Here is a 25,941-nt window from a genome sequence, read left to right on the forward strand (position 1 = left end):
GTGGGACTGGGATTTGAGGGGCCCGCTTACTGCAGCGGCTTTGTGGGGAGCCTGGCAGCTCAGACCAGCAGCTCTGGCTGCCGCTGCACAGCCTGAGGAGCAACAGCAACTTCTGCCCTTAAACATCTGCGTCCTCTGGGCCAGTCGGGCAAACAGGTTGGAGTGGCTCTGGTTCGAATTAGCCACGCAGGGAACACAAACAGAGGCATCAAAACGTCCCTCGAAAACCGAGTTCCCACACAAGATGAAAGGGAGGCAGAGCGGCTGTGAAATAGTTTGTACAAGCAGAACTAATGAAGTTTTCACATTACAAATACGACCCAGGAACAAGTCATTATTTTTCAGGGTAGCTTCTAGTCTTCACATTCACTTACGGCCGTGCAAATTGTCCATCGGTGGCAGAGCAGGCTCTGGTGGAGGCAGGAGGGAGATCCATCTCGGGTGTCCCATACAGACTTGCCAAGAACCCCTCTCTGAAGAGCAACACCTACTGCCAGCCCACCAGCAACAGACTCGGCCTCTCCGCCAGCGTCTGCCCACCCAATGCCAGTCCCCAAAAAGGAGAACGTAGCTTGAAGGAGGTGGGCGTCAGTGGGCACTTCGGGTCCTGGAGGAAACCAGATTCACATCAGTGTCTGAAAAGCGATGAGGGACTCCTCGGCAGGAGAACAAGAGTCAGTCAGTGCAGGGTTGGGCAGCAGAGCTGGGACTGAAAGAGGACAGGTAGGAGAAATATTCACCGTTCTGACAGGGAAATCGGTCCCTACACAGAAACCAAATCTACCCTGGAATCAATCAGACGTGGTCACGCCTGACGGGGGCTGATGTTTCTAATCTTTATTTGTATTAGATTATTGCTGCTTTTCCTTCTTTGGACTTGCTCCATGTTTTGCGTCAGTTGTGTGACTTCTGCCATTATGCAAACTTACAATAAAATTTTTTTTTTTTTTGGTCTTATGCTTAGCAAATTGTACAGCTCGCTTCCCTGGGACCAGATTGCTCCAAACTGCTGAGACGGGCAAGAACATGAAAAAGGCGAGGAGATGAGATACCCCATTGTGTTCACTTCAAGCCCTGTCGTCAGAGCCACTCTACTAATAAAGGTGACCTAGAACTGCAGGCTAGGACCAGACTCTGGTCTCCGTATTTATGAAGGAAAAGTCTTGATAAAGCCAAGATCTTGAACATATTAACTGGTTTTCCATTGCCTTTCTGGGCATGGCTGAAATTTCTGCCATTAAAAGTGTTTTTTATTTGGAGGTGGTGGTGGAGAAGAAGTCTCTTTCTGCAACACTAAAGCCAAAAATACCAGTCCTGCTCCTGGTCCCCTTCATTATCCAGTTCCTAAAACAGCTACCTCCCTCTACCCCTAAGTGAGTATATACATTCTATGCATGCTAAAATGCCAAAATAACCAGGAGCCAAATTTTAAGTACTAAAAAACGCCGGTTTTACAGGTATGCTACATTCTACTGATGGGAGAAACCCCAAGTATTAACACTAACAAAATGCTTCAGAGGAGTCAGCAAAAGATCGCAGCAGGCTGGAGCAGCTCCAAAGCCAAGACTGGGCCCGGAGCTTCAGAGAACTTGCCAATTCCTGCTGCCCTCTCTTGCCTTTCCCGAGTGATCGCCCCTCACGTGTCCCAGTCAGGCTTTTCCACTGCAGCATCACCCAGTGCTTTCAGTTCTCTGTCTCACTTCGCTTCTTGTCTTCTCCGTTATTTAAGTTAATGCTTCCTTACTAGCCCAATTCCTTCCACAAAAGCAAACACGAGAATTACGTTGTGGGACCAGGACTTAGTGGTGGTCGGTGCCAACTAGAAAAGGTTTACGTCTAGCTTACGCGTGTGAACAGAGCAGTTCTTGTGCAGAGGAAAATTGTTTTTATCAGATGTACCGATACAGCTGGAAAAATATGTTTTTGAGCACACAGGTGCCTCTCAAGATTTAGTATGTCACTAAAACTTAGGTGGCAGGTGCTACTGAGAACTACTCCGTGTATTTGTTTGCAATGCCTGCTCCCGCCCGCTGGCTCTGCCCCCTCTGCCCCTCTTGCCTGGGCAAGGATTATCCCCACGGAGCCCGACTCCTGCCCAGAAGGGCGGTGCCGCGCAGTAACGGGCATCAGTAACAAGCAACGAGCGGTGCCGGTGTTCCCGGGTGAAAAGCTATTCCAATCCGACCGACCTGGCCGTGTGTTGCGTTGGAACAAGCACAAACCGATACTAACGCATTTTTTTAGCTGCACAGGGAAAAAAAAAAAAACCACAACCAAAAAAAAAAAAGCCAAAGTTGTTTTCTTTTCATTGACTGCTTCGCACACAAACCCTTCTGCCAAGGACTTCAGACCACACTCGTAGCCTTTTTGTAAGCAGTTCCTGTTAACCGAGTTACAAACCTAAAAGCGCAGAAAAAACTGAACAAGTAGACAGGACAGAAAAGTTGAATGAGCAATTGGCTCTTCTTATTTTAATGAAGAAATCTTTCAAGTTAATATCAGTGCATATTTAGAAATAGCATGTGATACTCCCAACGTCAAATACATCAGCAAATTACAGTTTCAAAACTTTATAAATTAATGGCAAGAAAAATATAATTAAGATTAACACAGAGAATAAGGTTCAAAATAAACATCCTGTTTGTTTGTTGCACTGTGTCATCTACATTCCTGGTACTTAAACAGCCCGAGAGATCCAGTATTTCGTGGTAATTAGGCTCTCCAAAATAGCAGTTATTTTTCTACAAATGAATTAAGCAGTTTGCGTTCATTTTTGACGTATAACTAAACGTTACTCTTAGCTGTCACCGAGAAGTTTAGTCCGTGTCAGAGTAAAATTTCATTCCCGTGACTGAAAAATCAGGCTAACCTGGGAACGCTGCCTGCTGGTTATACCCACTGCAAAGGGTCAGCTGAGAATAGGAAGAGCTACACGTGAGCACATTTGGCTGTTACATAAAATAGGTTTGCCTTCTTTTTTTTTTTTCCCCCTTCTGGTTTCGCAGCCTCATAACAATACTGTTTTTCAACATTGTTCCCAGTCATTGTTTTTAAAATGGTTCATCAACATATCCTGAATCAATCACCGATATAAATAACCCCAGTGACAAAATCCATTATGGAAGGACACAGAACTGCAAACTGAATGTCGTGCCGAATGATTTTAAGGTGGAACTGTAATTACTCTATAAAATACTGTAAAAAAAACAAAAAACAACCAAACAAAAACCCCCCACACAGTAAAAGCAGTATCTTTAATTAACTGGCAATGGTGGAATCTGAAAAACTGAGTTATAATTTTAAGAGACATTTAACTCACGATGGACTCTAACACAAGACAAATTGCACTGAAGCTAAAGAGATGCACATTTAAAGCTTGCAAGTGTGATATAAAAATATTCTCTAGTTCTTTCATTTTGATACAGGGAATCCAATTCCCTAATGGAAGAAGATAAAGGACATCCTCTTTCCTACCCCATTGCTGTCCATACAGACTATTCCCTTGATATCAGGAAACGGTGTTTCCCCAACAAAAATACCAGTCCCGGGAATCGCAGACTTTCTGGTAGTAAGGATTTGTTGATTTTGCTTTATGAAGTATATTTTCAAGCAGGTGAAATACTAACAGGATACGCGTGTCTTTCACTACTAGCCTATTGTGCAAATCGCATACATCAACCCCGTAACTTCAATCCGGCTGCAGTCTGCAGCGCCTGGAAGGATTTGAGAATCTAAGTGTGATGCTACAGCACGGAGAGGAGTGCCAGACTACGAAACATCAGCCTAAATCAGATGAGTAGGAAAAAGGCACATGCTTCGGATTCAGCAGGAACATTCGAAGGTTCCTCGTTACCGTACCCTTACGCTCTCCCAAACGACAGTTTGCTTCCAGAAAAAGCCGTGCGGTAACAGGAAGCTTCCGAGCGTTCCCCGCTGCTTATGGCACGTAGACAGGAGAGGGCTGTGAGCCGGGCTGGAATTCCCGAGGCGCCGGGGCTAACGGGCGGGCTGCAGTCTGGTTAGGCCAGAAACAAAAACTGAACATTTCATTACACTGCATACGCTCCTTTTATGCACAGATACAGGGTGCGCAAAATAAGCCGTTTGCTCAGGAAAGTTTAACGTTTTGCATATGTGAAATAATCAGCTAATACTGCAATATAATCAAAAATCATGCACTAGATAAACAGAGCTTCTTTCCCATGAACAGTCGTCCTCAGGAACGTTTTATTCTGCTTCGGGTAACATCTCATGAATTGCTAGCTGATGTAGTCCCTTTTAAAGAACACAGCATTTAGCGAAAACTGAAAAGCAAAGTTTTTAATAAAAAAAAAAAAAGAAAAAAGTTTTGATTTTAGTTGCGATACAGGTGGGATCGGTGCATTGCAGCAGCTCATTTGCATCTAAGAGTAACGAAAATTCAACATGAATATCAGAAGAATAAATATATACCCTAAATTAATCTCTGTAAATACATTCACAGGTCCACTTAAGACACCCTTATGCATAACTCGTACTTCATCGAATCTGCATTTAGAGATGGATGTTAGTTCATGGGGAAAGCAATTTATCATACGACTCGGTTTATCTGTCATTATTCCAGCAAAAATCAGTAGCAAATTTGAAAATCTACACTTATTTTCCCCAGACCAACCACACAGAGGCTTAAGTCACAAATTCTATTATTTCCAATGTTCAATCAATAAGGCTTTATTTACACTTTTTAAACTATAAAGTCAGGAAAAAGTTTGGTGCAATGTGCAAGAAAAGACTGCACATTTCACTGATTGGAGACTAACATCTGCTTATGGTTTAATGCTAACCCACAGGCAGCCAATTAATGTCCCATATATCCATGTTTTTACATAAAGTTTCCTTCCAGATTCTGTCAGAAGCATACTAGCAGTCAGGCCACCTAAAAACAGCAAAGATGGCAAAGTTTTCTTGAGGCTTAGTTTGGAATGAACACTTTTTCCAGGGAACTTATTTCTTCTTTTAGAATCCTTCGCATCGTAAAACTCTATTAGTAACCTAAAAGCAGACAAAAGGAGACGGTCAAAGTTACGCATCAGCTTAAGTTTTAAGCAACTTACTTTCATCCGATAGTTGCTTCAAAACACACATTATTTAAGAAACGATTTAACAAAGCGCAGCAGCTTATTTCTAACAAGTTTAAGCAACCAGCACGCCTTAAGAACACGAAGCATTCAAAGTAACTTTACACATCAGGAAACTCAACCTGAACCTCTGGGAGCAACAAGAGCACGTTTTCTGGAGGGACCAATTTTAAGACTGAAGATAAAAGCGGAGAGGAATCCTTTTCATTCAGCATTTAGCAAATAAACGATATCATAGGACAAAATAGCACACAGTTAAATCACTGAGGGCAGGGAGGGTATTATCTTCATGAAATAAACTAATAACATGCAAGAGTAAAACTACTACACCATAGGTTTAGTAGCAATTTTTTTCTCCTGTTTTTGAAAACCAGTAATAAATGGATTTGAAAATGCTGAGGTTTTGCTTTAAGTATCTCTCAATTTGCCCGACAGACTACTTTGGTCCCCAGAAAGAAATTCCAGTCAACAAGAGTCTACAACGAGACACAGATGATCAGGGTTCAGTTTTGCTGGTCTTCACCAGAATACTATTTGTGGGCCACTGGACAGTCTTTTATCTTATCCATCAGTAACTTGTCCATAAAATGAAATTCAGACTTTCTTGCCTCTCAAAAGCGAAGAAAAGAAAAATAACTTAGCAATCCTAAACTTCTTAGACACTTTGGTAATAGTGCCATGGTTACAGACAGGCATGTTAACTTTCACACGGATTCAAAGATCACAGGACAAATGAATCCATTTTTTACTCCCACGGAGCGTGAGACTGGCAGAACAATTTCAAAGCAGAACGTATCTGAAGAACCAGGGAGACTCCTAACTCACACAAATGTTATTCAGGGTTTTGGAAGGTAAACAAATTTAGCTCCCTTAAATTGGACTTCAGACGTGTCGAATTAAACCATCATGTCTCAAACAGGACTTAAATCTCACATTTAGGCACAAGGTCCCCCAGGGTCTGTTGCATATGCTCACTAGTGACCTGATCTGGAGATGCTGGAGGGAGCCAGGCACTTTAGTTCTGCCATGATTCAAAGATGGACAGATAGAACTTCTTCCTCACCCAATTTTCCCAGTGAAGGTAAGAATCTCAGGGATACTTGTGATTTTATCCAGTCGCTGTCTGATGGAAGATTGTCCCGGTTTGAAGTGAAACCGAACCAATTTTCTGTTCTGTAACTTTACATCCTAGCTAGGCCTCCTCTAACTCTCTGAAATTAACGGCATATTGTGGAGAAAACTGCTCGTTCTCAGAGTGATAAGCCCAATGTTTGTGCTCCATGCCAAGGAACGGTATGCAGGGAGGCCCTTGCTTATACTTACTGCCATAACAACCAAGGTCAGCCAATTTCGTTATTTGCCCCCTTAGAGGGTCGGAAACGGAAAAAACGTAGAGGGGTCACATCAGTGGGGAGGAGTGGACAGGACAGGTGACCCAAACCTGACCAACTGTGGTATTCCATCCCATCTGCCCCATGCTCAGTATAAAGGCTGAGGGATCAAAGGGTCAGCCCCCTTCCTGCGATGGCCGACGTCCAGAGAGGACTCTGTCTGTTCATCTGCCTTTGATCCCGATCCGTGTGTTCCTGACTCCAGAGCTGGAATCCAGTTCCCATTCATCACTGAGTCCAGTCTGGGACTTCCCCAGTGCCTGCCGGTGACGTGACTGTCATCCTGGGAGCTTGATGCGGTTTTGTATATATTGTATCTATTTCATTATTTTCTTCTTTATTTTTATTTTAATATTAATTTTTCATTAAAGTAGTTTAGTTCATTCTAAACTTCTGAATCTCCTTATCTCTTTCTCCTCCTCTCTCCTCTTTTAGGGGGGGGAAGGGGGGGGAAGGGCCATCTGCCGGTCAGGTTTTGGTAAATTCAGCCAAAACTACGACAAAGATGCACAAACAATTTTGGCAGAAGAGATTAGATCAAGACCTGTCCCTTTCTAACTCTAACACTAATTACGAGGCTAAAATCAAACTCCTTTTGCTTCCTTGCCTACCTCGGGCATCTTACATTCCTGGCTGTGCATAACTCAGCTTCAAGAAGATAAATGGAGAGTATTCAGATGAATATGAGTCTTGCCTGAAACACGGATTCACAGCTCTTCAGTCTAAGGAAAGCCTAAATCCCAGGAACCTCAGTCTCCCGAGCAAAAGCTTTAAGCACAAAGGCATCGTACAAAGTCCGCCCAGGAGTACCACCACCACCTCTCTTCAGAGAGCCCTACAGCTTGCACTGCTGGTAACACAGAAACCGTGGGTACATCTGTTAATATAACAGAAGGAAGACAGCTTCTTGAGACAGGAAGTTCTACATATTGCTACTCACTTATCCTTTATTTCAAAACGTTCATGAAGCCACCTTCTCATATACATCTGCTCTTCTGGAATGTCCTTCAGTTCAATTCGATCGATGAAAATATGAACTCTTGGGCATTCCTTGCAAAGAAACTCTAAAAAGAGAGGAAAAAAAAAACATGACTGAGTTACAAAAACACCGTAAACCATTTATTTGTCTAAAATATGCTGAAAAGCCAACCTCATAGTAAGTTCTAAGTGCCTTGGAAGCCTGCTTCAGCTTTCCAAAGCCTCCCTCTTTATGTCCTGCATCCTGAGCGCTTCACTGAACTCAGAAGCCATCTGGCCTACATGTTTTTGAAAAGGTGGCCCATTCTCATGCACAGCGTGGAAATATTGTCCTCAAATGCACCTCTGCTAACTGTAAAATGCTGTGCTTGACAATGCTACACTTCTACCTCAGCAGCAATCCACTCATGCTCTAGCCGTGGGATGCAATAACTTTGATGTCATCAAATGATCCAGCCTGCAAAAAAAAAATAAAAATAAAAAAAAAAAAAAATCTAAATTTTGTTTGCTCCTGGATGACAAAATCTGAATTACAGTGATTTCCCAAAGCATCTCCAGGAGGAAGTGGGCTTCAGTTTAAGTAATAACCTATAATTAAAAAGTGTAATAGGGCAAAAGACTCAGAACAAAACACTGCTTTCCGTTTTGCATCCCTTCATTTTTCTTCTGTCACACAGCACTGCAAAGCCTGAGACAGCCCTCTTGGAACTCCCCGTCCCCCATTTCCTCAATTTGCCCCTAGAAAAATTTAGCAAGCAAGCATTAGGCCAGTTGCAAACAGAACTCCATTACTCCAATTAGCCTTGTGGGATTTCTTACAACTAACAAGTCGTAAAAATACTGCATATGGGATGAAAAACACACCAGTATTTATTTGTGTATTAGTAATCATTTGCATTTATCAGTAGCAAGGGGTATTGCAGCAACTACAGCATCCCTGTACGAAGAGACGCACCATGTGAGGATGGAAGTCCTTGGGAACGTGGGCAATCTTTGTATTTCGAGAAGAGACCACAAGTCTCTTCCTACAATATAGATGGGCAACACATTTAACACAGACTGGGTGGTCCTTTTAGGTTGTTGACATTTTTTGGACAGCAGTGCAGATGTACAGAAGACTTTGACCTTTAACTGTTAGGGGTATCTTGAGGAATGACTCTGCAAAGTAACTGTCACTGCATGTACATCTTTATTATTGTCTGCCAAGCAGATATCCCCTTATTTGTTTTTCTTCTTTACAGGATTATTTATTTTTTTAAGGACTTTGCTGTAAAAGCAATCCTTATCATACACTAGAAATTACCTTAAAAAAAATTTTAAAAGCCTGCTCATGTAATGTCTTTGCGTGTTTGCAGAGGGGGAGGGAAGGATGAAGAGATAAAGCAACGAGGAAAGTCTTACAGCATTTTGATGCTGACATTTGTAAGGTGCTGTGTGCAGTTTGTCTAGTCCCCAGGCAGAGAGTGCCCTTTGCTGAACCGCACCGTAGCGTAAAGGGAGCAACATGGCCCAGGCCCCACCACCCAAAGAGGTGGCTGAGGGCTCTCACCAGAAATAAAGCCACCTCTTAGCCATGGAGCAGCAGCACCACTGTCGCTGAAAGCTTTCTGGTAAAACCATCTCCAGGCTCCAGCTATCAGGTGGCAGGCAAGCTGGAGTCCAGAATGATGGTAGATATAGACGTTGTCTTCAGGTTAGAATCATAGAATGGTTAGAGTTGGAAGGGACCTTCAAGATCATCGAGTTCCAACCCCCCTGCCATGGGCAGGGACACCTCCACTAGAGCAGGTTGCTCAAAGCCCCATCCAGCCTGGCCTTGAACACCTCCAGGGATGGGGCAGCCACAACTTCCCCGGGCAAGCTGTTCCAGTGCCTCACCACCCTCACAGGAAAGAATTTCTTCCTAATACCTAATCTAAATGACCCCTCTTCCAATTTAAAACCATTACCCCTTGTCCTGTCACTACATCTCCTGACAAAGAGTCCCTCTCTGTCTCTCCTGTAGGCTCCTTCAGAGATTGGAAGGCTGCTGTGAGGTCTCCCCGGAGCCTTCTCTTCTCCAGGCTGAACAACCCCAGCTCTCTCAGTTGATGCGCAATGCTTTCTCTAACCACAAAGAAAGCAGCTCTTTCCTCTTGCTTTTAATGGAAATAAAGGATTTTCCAGGTCTGTTTCTCTGAGGATACTATCCAGGCCACTATATGAAGGTCATTCACTATATGAGCACCTAAAAGCATACTATTAATATTTTAAGATGACAAACGTATTATCCGTGTCTTAAATGCTTATAACGTTCATGGAGGTATAAGTCCTCTTTTTGAGTGGCATTACCTATTAAGTGGAACATTCTAAAAATATGCAAAACTGTATCTGGAAAACAAATGCCTGGAAGCCAGATTATACGGTCTTTTTTGTACTGGACTCCTATAAAAAGCGTCTGTGCTGTGCAGCACATTCAGCTAGGGCCGGAGACGTAGCTTTAGAAGGTATTTGAAACATCCTGTGCATTGTATAGTGTACATTTCTTTTGCTTCATAGCACATAGGTTGTTCTGTATAGGAATACACAACTCTTTCCTGATGTTATTCATAATCTCAGTTATAAATTATTAAAGGCAAATTATAAATCCAGCAAAACTCTACGTTAGATGAGATAGCATTATTAATAGCTATGCGGTACTTTTAAAACTCATGCTGTGCTGTTTAAAAAAAATATTTATATTTGGTCATTTAAAGACAGCAACAGAGTATATTATCAATAATAAGCTCTAGTTAACAAAACAGGAATAAGACATAACTATTTCAAAAGAAACACCTTTCCCCACCAAAGCTGAAACTCCACAAATCTGCTTAAAAAAGCAAAAAACCCTCCACAAATATCTAAGTGTTGCTGCTGGTTTTCTGCCTTATGCCATCAAGTAGTTCCAATGCGAGTTGATTCTTCCTACTTCCCACTCCGGTTGTCTTCAGCCAGTCTAAATTGAGTCCCCGCACGTGAAGATCCTAAAACTTTGTCTCAGTTTCCCACCTTTGTAAATCCCAGCGCTCTTCCTGCTCTCCCTTGCTGCCTGAGCCTTCCTGCAGCCTCGCCAAAGGCTGCGTCACCTGCAACTGCGGGTGCTCCCCTGGAGAGGATCACAATTCCCACCCATCGACTCAAGGCCGTTATATCCAAGGCCTGGGCATCTGCAGATGCCATTGTAATGCCTGCAATCAAGCTCATCAGGGAATCTGACTAGTCTTTAATTATCCAATTACCCAGGGCTTAATGCAACTAATCCAAATTTTTTTCTTTAGATGCACCACGTCACTGCAATCACATAAGAACACCAGTGGATAAGAACAAAATTTTGAGAAGGAACAGCTGGATTTTATCACCGCAGCCTCTAAAGGTTTGTGGTGGTCCCACGACCCTTAATTTCACATTAGCCTAACTCCCAAAAGACTTATGTAATTAAGCTAAGAAACAAAATCTTATTGAAGCAATTTATTATGTGCAAATTACATCCTACTTCAGGGACACTAGCCCTTAAGGCCAACATCTGACTGGCTTTTAGATCCCTAAACTTGCCAGAATTTGTTATAATTAAGAGCAGGAATAAGCAAGCCCGAACTTTCCTTCAAAAGACACAATGTAAGAGCAAATCATGCATTATAATCAAACACTATATTGGGGACAGCATTAGTCAACCAAGAACCGAGTACAATTTGGGTTAAATGAACACTAACAACTTGTGTGGGAGCCAAATGGACGGACTTTTGTGGGGGAGATAATTTCCTAATAAAGCTTTCTATCTAGCTAAATGACAGATACAGGTGCAGAATGTTTGTAATGCTTCTAGCGACCAACCACAGCAGAAGGAAGGAATTTAAAATAATAAGGTGGATCAACCGTTTTTGTTCTTAAACTGTGACATTGTGGCCCTCCTTCTGCGGGATGGGATTCACGCTAACCCAGGACTGAAGGATTCAGTGCAGAACCAGGATTAATGAATGGGATGCAACAGCCTTCAGGAAAGGAATCGGATCCACAGAGTTTTTAATTGCAAACAAATGTTTTGGGATGGTGTTTTGCTCGCTGGGGCTTCCACAAAGTTCCGCCAGTTTTCAGCTCCTCACCTTCAATAGCCAATTAATTCTGTCTTGAATTATCAGCATTACCAGGGAAAGTGAGGGAAGGAGAGAAGCTCCAAAGAATAGACAAACCTGTAACTGAGGAGGGACATTCAAATGGCCTCAGACCACCTTCCCCTTAATGCTACCACGGAAGTTCATTCCACCACTCCAAATTATTTGCCTTGCCCCTTAAGAAAGCTCTGACAGTGACGTTAACACTTCAACAGATATTCCAGTTTTCAATTACTAATGAAGTCTATTTTTATATGCACTTTAAATACGACAGCAATAAAGTAGCTCAGATTTCAACCTCCTGCATCCGCTCTTTATTATTGCTGAAGTCCTTCAAAATCAAGAAAGGACAAACTGAAGCCTGACGTAGTCGTGTCCACCTAAAGAGCCCTCAGTTCTCTCCTGTTTTAACAGATTTCAATAATAAAGTTTGTGATAAATTGAAAGTGATATCACAGGAAAATGAAATCTGAATCACGTATATTTATTCCAAGTAACTAGAATTTCAAACGTGTGAGAATACATCTCTTCAGTAACAGAACATTATTTGTTGTGGTGCATATAGTTTTACAGGCAAAACCATGATAGCAAAGACATTCTCCTCTGAACCGTAGATGCTTTCTCCACTTTAAAAATTTTCACTAGTCTGGACTTCAGACTGGTTCAGCTACCAAAGCAGTTTGTAAACCATCTCCTCCCCAAAGAAAGAAATCCCATCTCCCCACTTCCATTTACTTTGTACACCAAATTAACAATCCATTGTAAAACAAACACAAATTTAAGTGCTGGGTTGTTTCTCAGCTTCACGCTCTCCATCACCTCTAGTTGAGCTGACAGGAAACTATTTCACGGCTTGCTCTAACAAAATAAAGCAGTGGTACAGCGAGGCGGCGCTCGACGGGAAAGCAAACATCCAGGGCACAGCGCAGGTGGTTCAGACCTGGGTTGACCTGGGGAGCAGCGGGCATCACCAGCTGGTACCGCTGGTACTGCTGATGTGGGGAAGCACAGGGTGGATGCTCTGCAGGCCAGACTGAAGCTTGCAGCCAGGAGACGAGCCTGGGACCTGAGGAACAGCACTCTCCGAAATACTGCCAATCCCCTGTGCGAGGCCTGAGGTGCACACAGAGATCAGAGCCCACGAAGGGCATGGCGAAGGGAGTAACCACCTTGGGAGCTGGGGGTCCTTGGGAGACAAGAGACATGGGATGCACCTGAATCATCATTAAGCCAAGGCGCTGGCAATGAAAAATGAGAAAGTCGGAGAGCATTTCAACTGGCAGCTGGGGAAAGCTGAAGGTCAGGAAAAGCAACCTGTTCAGATGGACTTCACGTATGAGGTGGATGTGGCTAAAATTCAATGTGAGGGCAAAACTCAGAAGTGCCTCTGCACAAACATGAGAAGCCTAAACATGAAGGCAGGGGAACGAGAATTACTGGCACCAGGAGACTACCCCTGTAAGAGAGGTATCCTGGTGGCCCTGAAGGAGCATGCGATGTTCCTAGGCTACTGGATTTATAGGAATGACAGAACAGGAAGTACAGGTGAGGGAATGGTAGTGTGCATGAAAGATTATATATAGTATAACAGCTTTGTATAATAAGGAGACAGAAGCATAATGAAATCCTTGTGAATGGAAGTCCCAGACTCCAATAAAACATATATTAGATAGATATATTAAATTACTTCTTGGTAAGTTTGATAACAGTGACCAGAAACCGTGAAGCCAGTTGCAGAAACCTGCAAGCTCAGGGCTGACAGCAGGAGCGTGAGATTCCAGCTACTTTTATCGACCTGAATCGATGCTTCATCGGGATGAGGTGTAGCGGGGGGGACAAAAACCAAACAAACCCAAAACAAAACCAACCAACCAACAATACCAGAGAAAAAGAAAAAAACAAAAGAGATTGTTTACTGGAAAAAAACAGTAGCAAAACCCACAAGAAAAGATGCCATTCCTGATGTGGTCTTGAATGGTGCACAGTGTTAGTGAGAAGTGCTCTGCAATCACAATACAATTAATTTCAGCATTGTAGAGAAAGAGTCTTAATGAATCCAGCATACAAATGCAGAATTAAAGGAACTATGTAATGAGGGGAAAAAAACCCAGAAGGCAAAGTGTCAAAACACCCTAAAAGAAACAGTCCGAAAGCAGGCAGCCTAGGGGCTGTTAAAAAACGCAAACACAAGTTTTTCTGGGGTTTGGTATTTAGGTATTAGAAACCCACGTAAAAGATGTATAACACTGCAAGAGAAAAAGTCTGGTTGAGTCTGAAACCAACCTGTATGGCTTAATGGGAAAATTAAGGGGGCTACCACTATATTCCTACCTTCTCCTCTTTGCAGAATGGAAAACTTGTCCAAATAAGGAAAAGCCACAAAACTGCTTATGCCAAATGTAAACATAAAATTAAGAGGACTAAAAAGGAACTTGAAAAATGCAAAGGATGCTCTAACAGTTTTAACTTGTTTGAATATATTAAAAGCAGTAAACCAGCTAAGGCACTGGTGGGACTGCTGGGTGACAAAGGTGTGAAGAGCAGCATTCATGGTAAAGTATAAACCCACACAAGAGAAGCTCAAATATTTGTTTGCATTATTCTTTCTCGCAGAAAATGTTTGATTCCTACACCCATTGCATTCTTTGTACCAGATTGCTGAAAGGAACTAGATCAATAAGTAAACAGACAGAAAGTATGAGACTAAATAAACAAGTTAGATGTCAGGAAGTCACCAAGACCAGACAGCATTCATCCAAAAGCTCTCAAATGTGGAATTTAAAAACAAAGATGTGTAACCTATCATCACAAACAGCCTTTGTGCCAGAAAAACGGGGAGTTTCCCTTCTACAAACGAGGGCTTTAGAGATGATGCTGGGAAATACGAACCGAAGAGTCTTACATCCCTGGATAAGACAGCAGGGTCTATAATAAGGTCGCTAAGCACAGAGATAATCACAATCTGTTGGAAAAGAGTTGGCGTGAATTCTGTAAAGGGAAATCCTGTCTCACCAATTTGCTGGGTTTCTACAACAGTGTCAAGGAGCAGGCGGATAAAGGGGATTCACTGGACATGATATATTTGAATTTTCATAAAGCCTCTGACAGGGTTCCACACCGAAGGCTATTAAAGAAATTAAGCTGCCATGGGATTAGAGGAAATGACGTTTTATGTACCAAAAGCTGCTTAAAGGAAAGGAAGCAAATGGAAGGACTTAATGGTCACTTTTCGGGATGGAACAGACCCAGGAATTGGGGTCCTCCAGGGATTGACACTAGGACTGGTTTTATTCTGTGTCATGGCCGATAAGGTGAAGAAGGGAGCAAACCCTCCGGTTTTTCGCATCTTTTTCAGAAGATCCTAAGTTCTTTTGGGTAGTCAAATGCTGGCTGAACTGCAAAAGGACCTCAAAGCTGAGCAAACAGGGTGAAAACGTGGCAGCTGAGCTTCAGCGTAAGCAAACATGGGGAAAAATAACAGAAAAGGCCAACTGAAATATTTAAGGAGAAAAGCACCTGCCTTACAAACAAGGAGAGATTAAAAAGGAGGAGATTTTCAGTTTGGAGAAGGGAAGCAGAAGGAAAGATACGACAGCTTAAAAAAAAAAAATCCTGAAGATGGCATCACTCCCAGCTTCAACAAACTGTAGCTCAACAAATCCTGCAAATTCAAGGGTAAATAATCACCTATCTGTACCTTCCTAAAGATGCCCTGATTTAAAGAATCCTTTAAAATTATTATTAGAAAATGGTACATACAGTTTTCTATACTGGTATTAGCACCGGAGACGCAGCGCAGCGTCACTGTAAGCTGTCTTGCTGAAACAAGATGGTATTTGATGAAGACCCACCGTACTCGCACACTGCAGTTCAGTGAAACAATCTTCAAGTGGCTTTAATCTGTTTTTCTAACAAGCAGATGCATTCTGGCCTTTGTACTGCTCTGTAACAATTTGTGAATATTGTACGTTGGCCAAGTTAGCAGGAGGTTTCCTACAAAAGCATAACAGGTTTGATCAACAGGCTGCAGCAACAGAACCTGGATCAGGTCAGATCCGTGAACTACATCTAAAGGGTCTCCCACTGCTGGCAACTGAAAAAGACCAAATTTAGGAGATACCTGTGTTTTCATTGGAGCATTTTAAAAAAATTTCACAAGTGGGTAAAATAAGTTCAACTATGCAGTTAAAAAAAAGGCAAGGAAAGATACAAGGACTGGACCAGTTCAAAACAATGCTCCCTCTAGCAAATAAACAGGATCTGTTAGGAACTATGCCAGTACCGCTTAGTATTGATGGTTTTGCCTTTCCTTCAGACACTCTGTTTTGATAAACAGAGAACAGGACCACAAACAGAGTAGAAGAAAAGAACTCTGATGCACAAAAAAAAAAAAGCAAAAATAAACACAGGCTCTCAAAACAGCAACAGATTTCTGGCCAAACCTGACAGTGTTAAGAAATTGAAGTTGTTTGTGTTATCCTCAGGGTTTAGATACACTTTTGCATAAAGATCAGGAGTTCCTTGAGCTGTTGTACTAAATGCTGCCTGGGGAGCTGAACGCTTCCTCAAACATGTGCATGAGGTCCAGGGTGCAGGGCGATTTTATGAATCTCCAGTGTAAATGCTTTCAAAATCCTCCTTGTGTAGCAGAGATTTTCTGATGACCGTGTGCTTTCTGATCACAAATTCCCAAAGGGAAGCTACAGATAGCCACCGTCAGTAGAAGCTGCTTGAGAATAACAGAGACACACAAGGTCCTGGTTTACCATCAGAGGAGCTCTGGGCTGGAAGGGATGCGGAACAGGGTTATTACCCCCATTGAGGGGTTGTTATTAACACACAGATGCAGCACCTACAGGTGTTTTTGATTTGGGAAAAGAAGAATCTTGCCTTATTCTTACACTCCTCCTTAGGCAACCAAGTTTGGTGGTTGCTGGAGACAAAAAACTGGGCTACAGGGACTCCAAATACAGTCATCTTTATGTGCTTGTCCTGAGATCAGTAAAGAAACAGGTGCTACTCATGCTCACACTGGCCTTCATTCTCTCTGATTTTTGGAGTCCTAGGAAGAACTACAGCAAGGTCTGCATACATTCCCATAAACTGATGCTGCTCTTCAGGGAAATGATGTTATTTTCAAGCAGAAGTAAAATGTTTGATTGTTACAGTACAAAAACACTTTGTATTTACCCAGACCACCATTATCTGCAGAATATTGATGCATATGTCTATGTATCTGTGTTCAAAGTGCCATTTCAAATAAGTCATCCACAAATTAACAGATCGGCTTTCACGTCACTCAAACTACTTTTAATAGGAAATTACAGGGGTACCAAAATGACAGACCTACTCCTACGGAAGACAAGTGAAAGCGCATTCAGTTTCAAACTGAGTGAAAGTTTACTTACTTTTGTGGTACCTGGTGAAATCATGTTATTTAAAAAGTTGTATTTTAATATTTAACACAAAATAAAACCAGGGTTTTCCTTTAAAGGAAAAATGCATGACTGAATATCACAGAACTATGTTGCCAGCTAGTGTTGCTATCAAAATTCCTCCAAATATTTCAATGGAAAATTTGCAATTTGAAATATGAAAGGTAGTTACTTAAATTTTGCTTGAACAGATGCAGAATGACAAGTTCTTGATGTGAGATTTACTATACATGTTAAAAAGCCATCCCACACTAGATGCAGATTTCACCAATGCTGATGTCCAGCCTCAGTTTTAATCTACATCCTTTCTTCGGTTGCTCTAAAATAATTACCATTTAATTTTCAATATTCTTTCATGCAATAAGAACACGACAGCTAGCAGAGATCTGATTAGACATTTCATCACTATAAATCTTAATTTGGACTGTTTTTCCTTTTACTATCAGTTTTTCAATTGAAGTTTTTAATTCTTTCAACATATCTATAAGCATATGCTTGTTATCATTCTTTGGACCTTGAAATACAATGGATATGATCAAATTTGGGCCACAGTCCAGACTAAGATTGGTTTCTATTGCTCCAGTTTCTTTTCTATTGTCCTGTACTTCACTGTCTAACCGGGTCCTAACAAAAGTGCAAGCATTTGGAAAAGCGTAATTGCCCCTAGGGAAGTTAGGGCAGTCTGACCTCCTCAAATTATACCGATCAAAGTGATGTACGGATTTTCAGAAATGCACACATACATATGCTTTCAAAGTGTTTGTTCTGGAATTGATATACAGCAGAGTCAATAATTCTCAGGAATTCCTCTGACTTCTTTAAGACAGACTCTACATATACTTGCTATTTTTATTCAGTGTTTATCATTGTCACATGCTGCTATTTCACACACTCTTTCATCTACGATGGCCAGATAAATACCATCTGGTTATGTTAAAGCCTTCAGGCAGAATAATAAAGATGTTGATGTGTACATAATGGTCTTTCAGGTGCAAGAATGACAACAGTTCCCACGTTCCACGAGACCTGCCCCTTAACACCAGGCAAAGCTGGATGTGAACACTTAGGACTTTCATTCAGAAGGGGGAAAACTAGGTTCTCATTCTTTCGTCCCAAGCTTATTTCTACTTTTTACTTAATGACAGCGCAGTAAAATAGCATCAACAAATCCTTCACAAGAGTTTCTCGCCCTTCTTTTCCCTTTCAAATAGTTCTTCCAGAATTCAGTACCGGAGATGCACTTCAGCTGTGCCACAATGCCTGTATGAATATTGGCATCTTATTCTAATGCCCACAAATAAATACTGTCTGGCAGCATGGTCCTCCCTAAGCAGGACCATCGCATTCTGTCATTAATGATCGGGACAAACGATCTTCAGTAGTGAGAGGGGAGAAATCTGTGGGAAATTGCTATTCTTTGGAAAGGCTGCCATGTACAGGACAAGTTTGCCCTGGAAACGTACCAAGATCTAAACTTGTTGGAATGAGAAGGAATGAATAACGAATAAATGGTAGGAAAAAAATTGCATCCATTGGTCACAACTGGATGTGAAGCAATAGCAGAAAGCAACATCCCTGTCTAAACTAATCTAATCTTAGTCCCTGTCTAAGACTAATCAAATTCGATGTCTTCTAAACCAAACAACTTGCAGCTAGAAAGTGCCAACAAAACATTAAAATGCATAAATAGTGACATCTGGAAGGGTATAGTATAATAATTTGCCTGCTCTAAAAAGGTCCCGTGTTATCAGGTGTGCCTGGCATTCACTGTTCTTCACAAAGCACTAATGCAGAAAGGACGGTGAATGTCTATTTTCCAGTCGCTAGTATACTATGTTTTGTTTTAATCCTGTTGAGCCAGTCAACATTATGATATTTAAGCTTGCTGGACTGAAAAAAAAAATTTAAAAAATAAATCCAATTTTGCTAAGAAAGGCTATTTACACTAAGAGTTTCATATTACAAAATTTAAAATGCAATTCATTTTCTTCAGAATTTTTTTCCCATTTACAGTTTACTAACAAAATTTCTGAGATAAAGTGTGGTAGTACTGCTCCCAGTCACTAAAATGTTCCTTTTAACCTGTTACGTTTACTACTGGAGACGGCAGCCAAGAGCCGACCATACCCCTGGGTAAGCATGGGCTTTTCCAGAAGTGGCACAGGCTCTTCTGAGGAATTGCGATTTGTAGAACTGAAAGTAAAATGCATTTCAAGAAACACATTATATCTGTGTGGAATTCAGATTTCACTCACATGGGAAATGTCATACTATGGGAAATACAGTCCTCAAGTATTAAGTTGTGTTTATCAGAAGTTTGTTTTCCATGCAATAAATTTCAATCAGAGTTGCTAGATTGAAAAAGACATGTCAACCTTATCTTTTAAAAATTACCAGGATTGCACTGCCATTTTATTCTGATGAGAATGAAAAACAAAATTCTGGTTCAGCACTGACACAAACATGAAATGCTTATATGAAACGCACACATGAAAACCACACTTTATAACTGATTTTAGTACTGTCAAAGAGCAATAGTGCTAAAAAATCTCCAATGCATAACAACATGTAATTCAACTCTTGCTATATTATATTCCTGAACAGACCAATTTTGGGACTTCTGCATAACAAATGGCGAAATGATCCTGACCTCTTAGAACTGAAACTGTTTTTCTTCCACTTTGTGTCTGGAGAGCCTAAAAGAATGACAACTATGTTCCACGCTGTAATTTATAAAGCGTCCTTAATCTACATAATTTATATTATATGGAATACATGTGACCGCCACAACAGCGTGGAACGCCCTGGATGGATGTTTCATTTATCTGCTCTGTAACGGGTAACAACTGCTTGGCTGCGCTTCATTCTGTGCTGCTGCCTTTATTTCTGCCCAGCCCCTAATGGTAAGGGTGGCTGAAAGAAACGCCTGGGATTGCCTGCTGCGGAGTCTCCAAAAGGCTGTGTGTGGAGTAGCCACCCCAAACCATCCGATTATCACTTGACACTGGACACAAGAAACAGCCAACAGGGAAATTCCGTTTGTTGGATCCCTTTCCATAATTATATCATGCTTCATGCAAACTGGAAGGTTCAATAGGTGAAGAGGTCTTAGAAGGAATTTGAACATTTGCCATCTTATCATTAGGTAATGACATTTTAATAGTTTAATTAACCATCAGGCAAGGAGAAGTTCAGCATGAGAATGGTTGAAACTGCCTAATTATTAAGTCACGAAACAAGATATGCTGCAGGGAAGGGGAAACAATCCTATTTATTTTGAAGGGGGTCTTGAAAAGGGTTGGGTGACAGGACAAGAGGGAGACTGCCAGTCTTCAAGTGACTCTGTAAGGGGGTCATAAGGTATTTAAAAAAACTCCAAAACTAAATCATAAAAATCTGTAAAGTCAAGATAAAAAGAAAATTATAACAAAAAGATGGTAAATTATAAAAAGTGCTTTTGATATTTAGCTACAAAAAATGCCTGTTGGGAAAAAAAACGTACAGAAAATATAGAACCATCCTAAGACCTTACAGCACAACACAAGTGTTGAGTTAATACACAGTGTTAGCAGTTTTGTTGCTCACCTATCCAGAAGAATTTTAAATATGGTGAAAATGTAAAAATAGACAATTCCAGGACTTCTAAGCAACTAGCACTGGCAAGGAGTTCATGTGAACTTCACACCACCTTAAGGAGTTACACCCGATACTGAAGTGACGTGGAAAGAGCCACGCTACAAACTATTTTTAGCAGTAGAAGGAACAAGTCCCAGTGACACAGTGACATCAGGCCAGCCGAGGAGCGGGGAGTTAGCTAAGAAGTTCCCTGCAGGCTCCTCAGCCAACACTGCTCCCTTGCCCAAAAGTCTGAACAGCTCTGGAACTACTGTGGCTTTTCTTTTCCCCTTGATATCAGTAGTGCAAAAGAGTCAAGAGTACCACTTTGAGCCAACTAGCAATGGAGAGCTGTACACTGAGTAACACATCAAATACAACTGGATAGAAAGATGACATCTGGTCCCTCCATTGATGGCACAGATAAATTAATTACTTGAAAAAATAAAATCAATCAATCCACCACCAAGCACAACCGAAAACCAGTAAACCCTGAAGGCTTTCTGTCCCAGAGTTTCCCCAACAGAAACCCCAGAACTTTTTTTCCTTGTTAGATTACGCAAGGAATGTGTAATGAATTCATCCCATTCTCTTAAGGCGTTGTAGGTGGTTTAAAATACTACAACAAGTAAAGCCCCCTTGCATAAGAGGTTGTTAAGTGTTTGCAAGGTTACTGGGTATTTGTAGCAATTTGAAAAATCACCGCTAAAATACTATTACTAGTACTTTCCCTTTAAAATACATGCATGTCAGCAATTACATCACATGTACATGTATGTAGCACAGCAGAGGGAAAGGAGAGAGAATTTATGATGATGCCAGATCCCAGTGCTAGAAGAAACATGAAGGTAAACGGCACCTTGCTGCCTATGGCCCCAAGTTCGTTTTAACTCCAAGACAACTTGTGTGCAGAATCTGACTACAGAAATATTCTCTGCATGGAACAGGGAAGGGAAGGAGAGGGCAGGAACGTCACAGGTAACTATTGTAAAGCCTAATCACTGATGAACAATGTCCTGCCAAGGTGTGGAGAGATGGCTGAAGCCCTGTGGAGATCACCTTCAGAGCATTACAAAACAAAGCACCTGAAGTTGGTTTTGTATGTTAACAAGTATATGGCTATAGCATGTCTAACACACATCAACTCACCTGTCATAGATGGTGCCAGTTTTCTTTGCCCTTTGTGGTCCACAGTACCTTCATAAGCTACAGTCACATCATACACTGCATCCAGATAGTCTTTCATTGTGTCGATGGCTACATGAGTTGCCTTCACACGCGGCGTCAGCACATGCTTTAATATAGCAAGTCCTAGAGGGGGAAAAAATTACAAATTGCAGTGTTTGAAAGTAAACTGGACTACATTACAAAACAAACATCATGCCAAGGAACTTCAGCAGCCTCATACAAAATCACAAAAGGTTTATTTTTAATCTCAATTCTCGTTTGAGAGGGAGAATGTGCATGTGTGCACACTGCAAACGCTCAGTGAGCACATGAAGAAGATGAAGCAGAAATCCTAAAGTGTACTAATGACAAAAAGGCTGCTCAACAAGAGTCCTTTTTACAGCTCCTTCTCTAGAAGCAGTGATGGTTTTAATCTGGCTTATAAGTGATGAAACAGCACTTCACTGTTTACATTTTGTCCAACTGAGGTTAAAAAAATAAAAGAGCAAATTAACTGAGAAATACTAAACACACAGGACATCACCTCCTGAAATTCTGTATCAGAAACAGATTTTCTAGGTGAGTCATAAGCACAGATAATTTTAAGCATGCCTAATGCTCATCTGGCATTTGACTTCCAAAGGACAAATCAATTTTATCTACATACTTGGTCCCAATAGTGCACCATGGTAAAAAAACAGTGGTTGTTTTAAACTTCACATGCTTAAAACAGAGTGTTACATTTCTCCAAAGCTACCAAGCTATCAGAAATTCCTATACATTTTGCTATTTTCTACTACAGATTCTAGCTTTCCCTGCTTTTGCTTCCTTCTTCCTAGTGGCACTTTCTGGGCCATTAGACATGGTTACTCTGAGGGTCCTCACTTTGGGGAAGGACAGGGGAAAGCAGTTAGACTCCTGACAGCTTCAGCCCACTGCAATGACTTGCTGCTACAGAAAATGGGATGTTCCACTTCATCCTTGCAGTTGTTTCCCTTACTGCTCTTTTCTTGTTCCTGCTGCTAACCTTGTATTGCTCGGGCACCCCCCTCCCACCAGCGGATTCAACTCACCATCCCAGCAGAAAACCAAGCAGGGAAAGGGGTATTATAGCACTGAGAACAGACAGCAAGGAGGAAACCGATTCCCTGTTTCCCTGCAACAACCTATTACAACCAACTTGGCTACTAACAAATCCATAGTCGGAGAAATCAAAGTGTTGTCCTTAACCATCCAGGCCAAGGTACAGAGATGGTGTGACAAGGACACAAGCACATCAGGTGTACCAGCACTCCGCGAGTCTTAACAGTATTGCGTGTCCGTGTTGGCTCCAGCTGACCACTTCCACCTAGAGCATCCTTAAGAACATATATACACACTGGGCTCAAAAGTATCAACTTAATTCTATTTCTAGCATTTTAACATACAATGACTTTCAAAATGACAACAAACGACAAAAAAAACCTCAAACCTTTTCATGATTTGAACACAGCTCTTCCACACTTACTTGAAAATGCTTCTAGGAAAAAAAAAAGGGTATTACGCAAAAATTCTCACTATTTTGCTATAAGATATGTATCTTTCTCAAAAAGAAGTATCCAAATAAAATTGCAATTTTTCCTTTCTAGCCTTATTTTTCACTGGCTTAGTCTTCAGTCCATTTTTAAAGAACCATCCATTGGTGCTACTGGTTCCTGATAAAGCAAAAATTTTTCTAAACCAAAGTATTGTGGTATTGCTTTTGATACTTTTCTGCTTGAAAAAGCAATTCAAAAGATCCTATATTATGTCCTCATTTTGTACCAAACTTCTCTCCCTTGTCGGGCAAAGCACGCTTTGATCTACAATTATGAAAATATCTACTAACGCTGTAAGATAATGCTAATTTCTAAGCTGCTCTAACATTCTTATAGTTGAAAATTTCAGTATAAATCATTATCTTGATTTCTTAATATTTGCTAAAAACTTCCTTGTCTGAACACAAAGATAAAAGGTTATTTACTAGCACTCCTTCTGAAGTCATTGTTCTAAGCTTTACTGGCAACAGCGATAACTGTCTTTGCAAAATGTTATATGGATCATGTAAATATTTTGAAGTATAACATGGTGGCAGTGTTTTCTTAGCTTGTGAACTGTTACATCAAACAGCTAATTATGTTATGTTTCAAAATGTTTACTCTGTAAATGAAGCACTGAATATTCTAGTGTTGTGTCAGCATCCACATTAGAGTGGACATTCCACTCAACACAACTCTTGTTGATCCAAATTCCCAAACATATTCTAAAAACACCATCATTCCTCTCCTGCCCAACTCATCTTCCCCTTAACCAAACTATTACTGTTGGAAAGAAAAAAGGAAAACAGGTTTTGGTGAGAACCGAATCCTCTAGACAAATTAATTTAGGTATCTAAGACTATTTGGTGCTGAGTTTTTTGAATCTATGGCCAGTTTTGCTGATGAAGATCACGGAATCGCAGCATTGTCAGAGTTGGAAGGGACCTCTAGAGATCATCCAGTGCAACTCCCCTGCTAAAGCAGGATTGCCCAGAGCACATCACTCAGGACTGCATCCAGGCGGGGCTTGAAGATCTCCAGAGAAGGGGACTCCACGACCTCCCTGGGCAGCCTGTGCCAGGGCTCTGGCACCCTCACCGGAAAGAAGTTCTTCCTCATATTTAAATGGAACTTCCCATGTTCCAGCTTGTGCCCGTTGCCCCTCATCCTGTTGCTGGGAGCCACTGAAGAGAGTCCAGCTCCATCATCCTTCAACCCACCCTTTAGGTACTTGTAAACATAAGAGGGTCAGTCACAACCTGTGAAATGCAATTGTAGAGTAAGCCCCTCTTAGGCCATGCGCTAGCAGTGAACTCTTGAAGGTTTAAGTACAAAATGAGTATGCGTCTAATTAAAATCAATAAAGAAAGTTCATAATCCATTATTCAGAAACACTCCGGTGCATGACAAACATGCAGCAACAACAGGAGTTCAGCACATCCTTTTAAAGAATCTGTTTTATAAAAACATTAACCACACATTCTTGCAATTACTTCATGATCTTTGCTAAAATCAACATAACAGATTTTAAACCCAAGTAGTTACTGTATAGTTACCTTGGCAAGCTGCCTGCATCCAACTCACAAAACACACTGTGCTTAAACTGTTTTTAATGTTGTGCAATACTAAGTTAGGACTCTCTGTCAAAGTATTTAAGGTCATGAGATTTTATTTTAAATGCCAAAGAAAACGAACTAGATTTCTAATAATGTAATACTCTACCTTAACATGCTATAGCTTCACTCTTCTATGTTACCTAACTTTTATATGATAAACAAACATTAAAAAAATTATGAAGATAATGTGAAAATCTGAAGAAATATGGTGAGCAAGGGTACTTTAAATATCTACTGTTCACTAGACTGCACTAAGATGCAGAATTTCTTCAGGAAGTCTGCAAGAAAACTGAACAAAATAAGGTTTTAGTTTGGGAAGCACAAAGGCCCAAATCATTAACACCTACAGAATTAATTTTTCATCTAAACACAAAAGAACGAAAAACTCCAAACGAAACACCATTTATCTAACCTCTCAGGGTGAAGCTACATATATAATAGCTGATATATACATATGTTATATACATATATAATAACTCTATGGGGACGATCTCTCTTCCTCTTCCCTTCATCCAGGGCAAAACCTGCTGTTCAGTGCAGACAGGCCATCTACATTTTCAGACTTGGACTCCATTAGTCATATCTGTACCCCTGACATGAGCACACACCACGTTTTAAAATGAAAACAATAAAAAACCACCTCAAAATTAAGAAAATCCTATGTACATTACATTAGCTTTATCACATTTCATCAACAAAAGTTATGTGCTCCCTGCAAGTGGATGTCAGAATTAGTTTGAGGGTTTCCCCCCCCATAACACCATGCCACTGGACCGTAATACAAAAACTGAAAGCTAGGTGAAAAACAATTAATTGATATCAATACCAATTAGATCTTTCTTTCCTTATTTTTCCTTTCTCATGTGTATGTGTGTGCAGAAGCGATATTAGACTGAGGGCTTTGCAGTTGCCTGGGGTTTCCCGAGTACTCACCCAACA

At 41.1% G+C, this 25,941-nt stretch overlaps 1 protein-coding gene across 1 annotated transcript in view; it reads right to left on the reverse strand.

The window, feature by feature from the left end:
- Nucleotides 1–2,445: 2,445 nt before the first annotated feature.
- The window catches only part of AGPAT5 (1-acylglycerol-3-phosphate O-acyltransferase 5), a 60,124-nt gene continuing 36,628 nt past the window's right edge, over nt 2,446–25,941 (reverse strand). The window contains exons 6-8 of the mRNA XM_074153500.1: nt 21,813–21,974; nt 7,449–7,572; nt 2,446–5,031 (exon numbers count right to left, since the gene is read on the reverse strand). Coding sequence (XP_074009601.1) covers nt 4,806–5,031; nt 7,449–7,572; nt 21,813–21,974 — 512 coding nt within the window. The 3' untranslated portion in view covers nt 2,446–4,805. The remainder of the gene's footprint in view (nt 5,032–7,448; nt 7,573–21,812; nt 21,975–25,941) is intronic.

This window comes from Numenius arquata, chromosome 9 (assembly GCF_964106895.1).
Source record: "Numenius arquata chromosome 9, bNumArq3.hap1.1, whole genome shotgun sequence".
Classification (NCBI taxonomy): Eukaryota; Metazoa; Chordata; class Aves; order Charadriiformes; family Scolopacidae; genus Numenius; species Numenius arquata.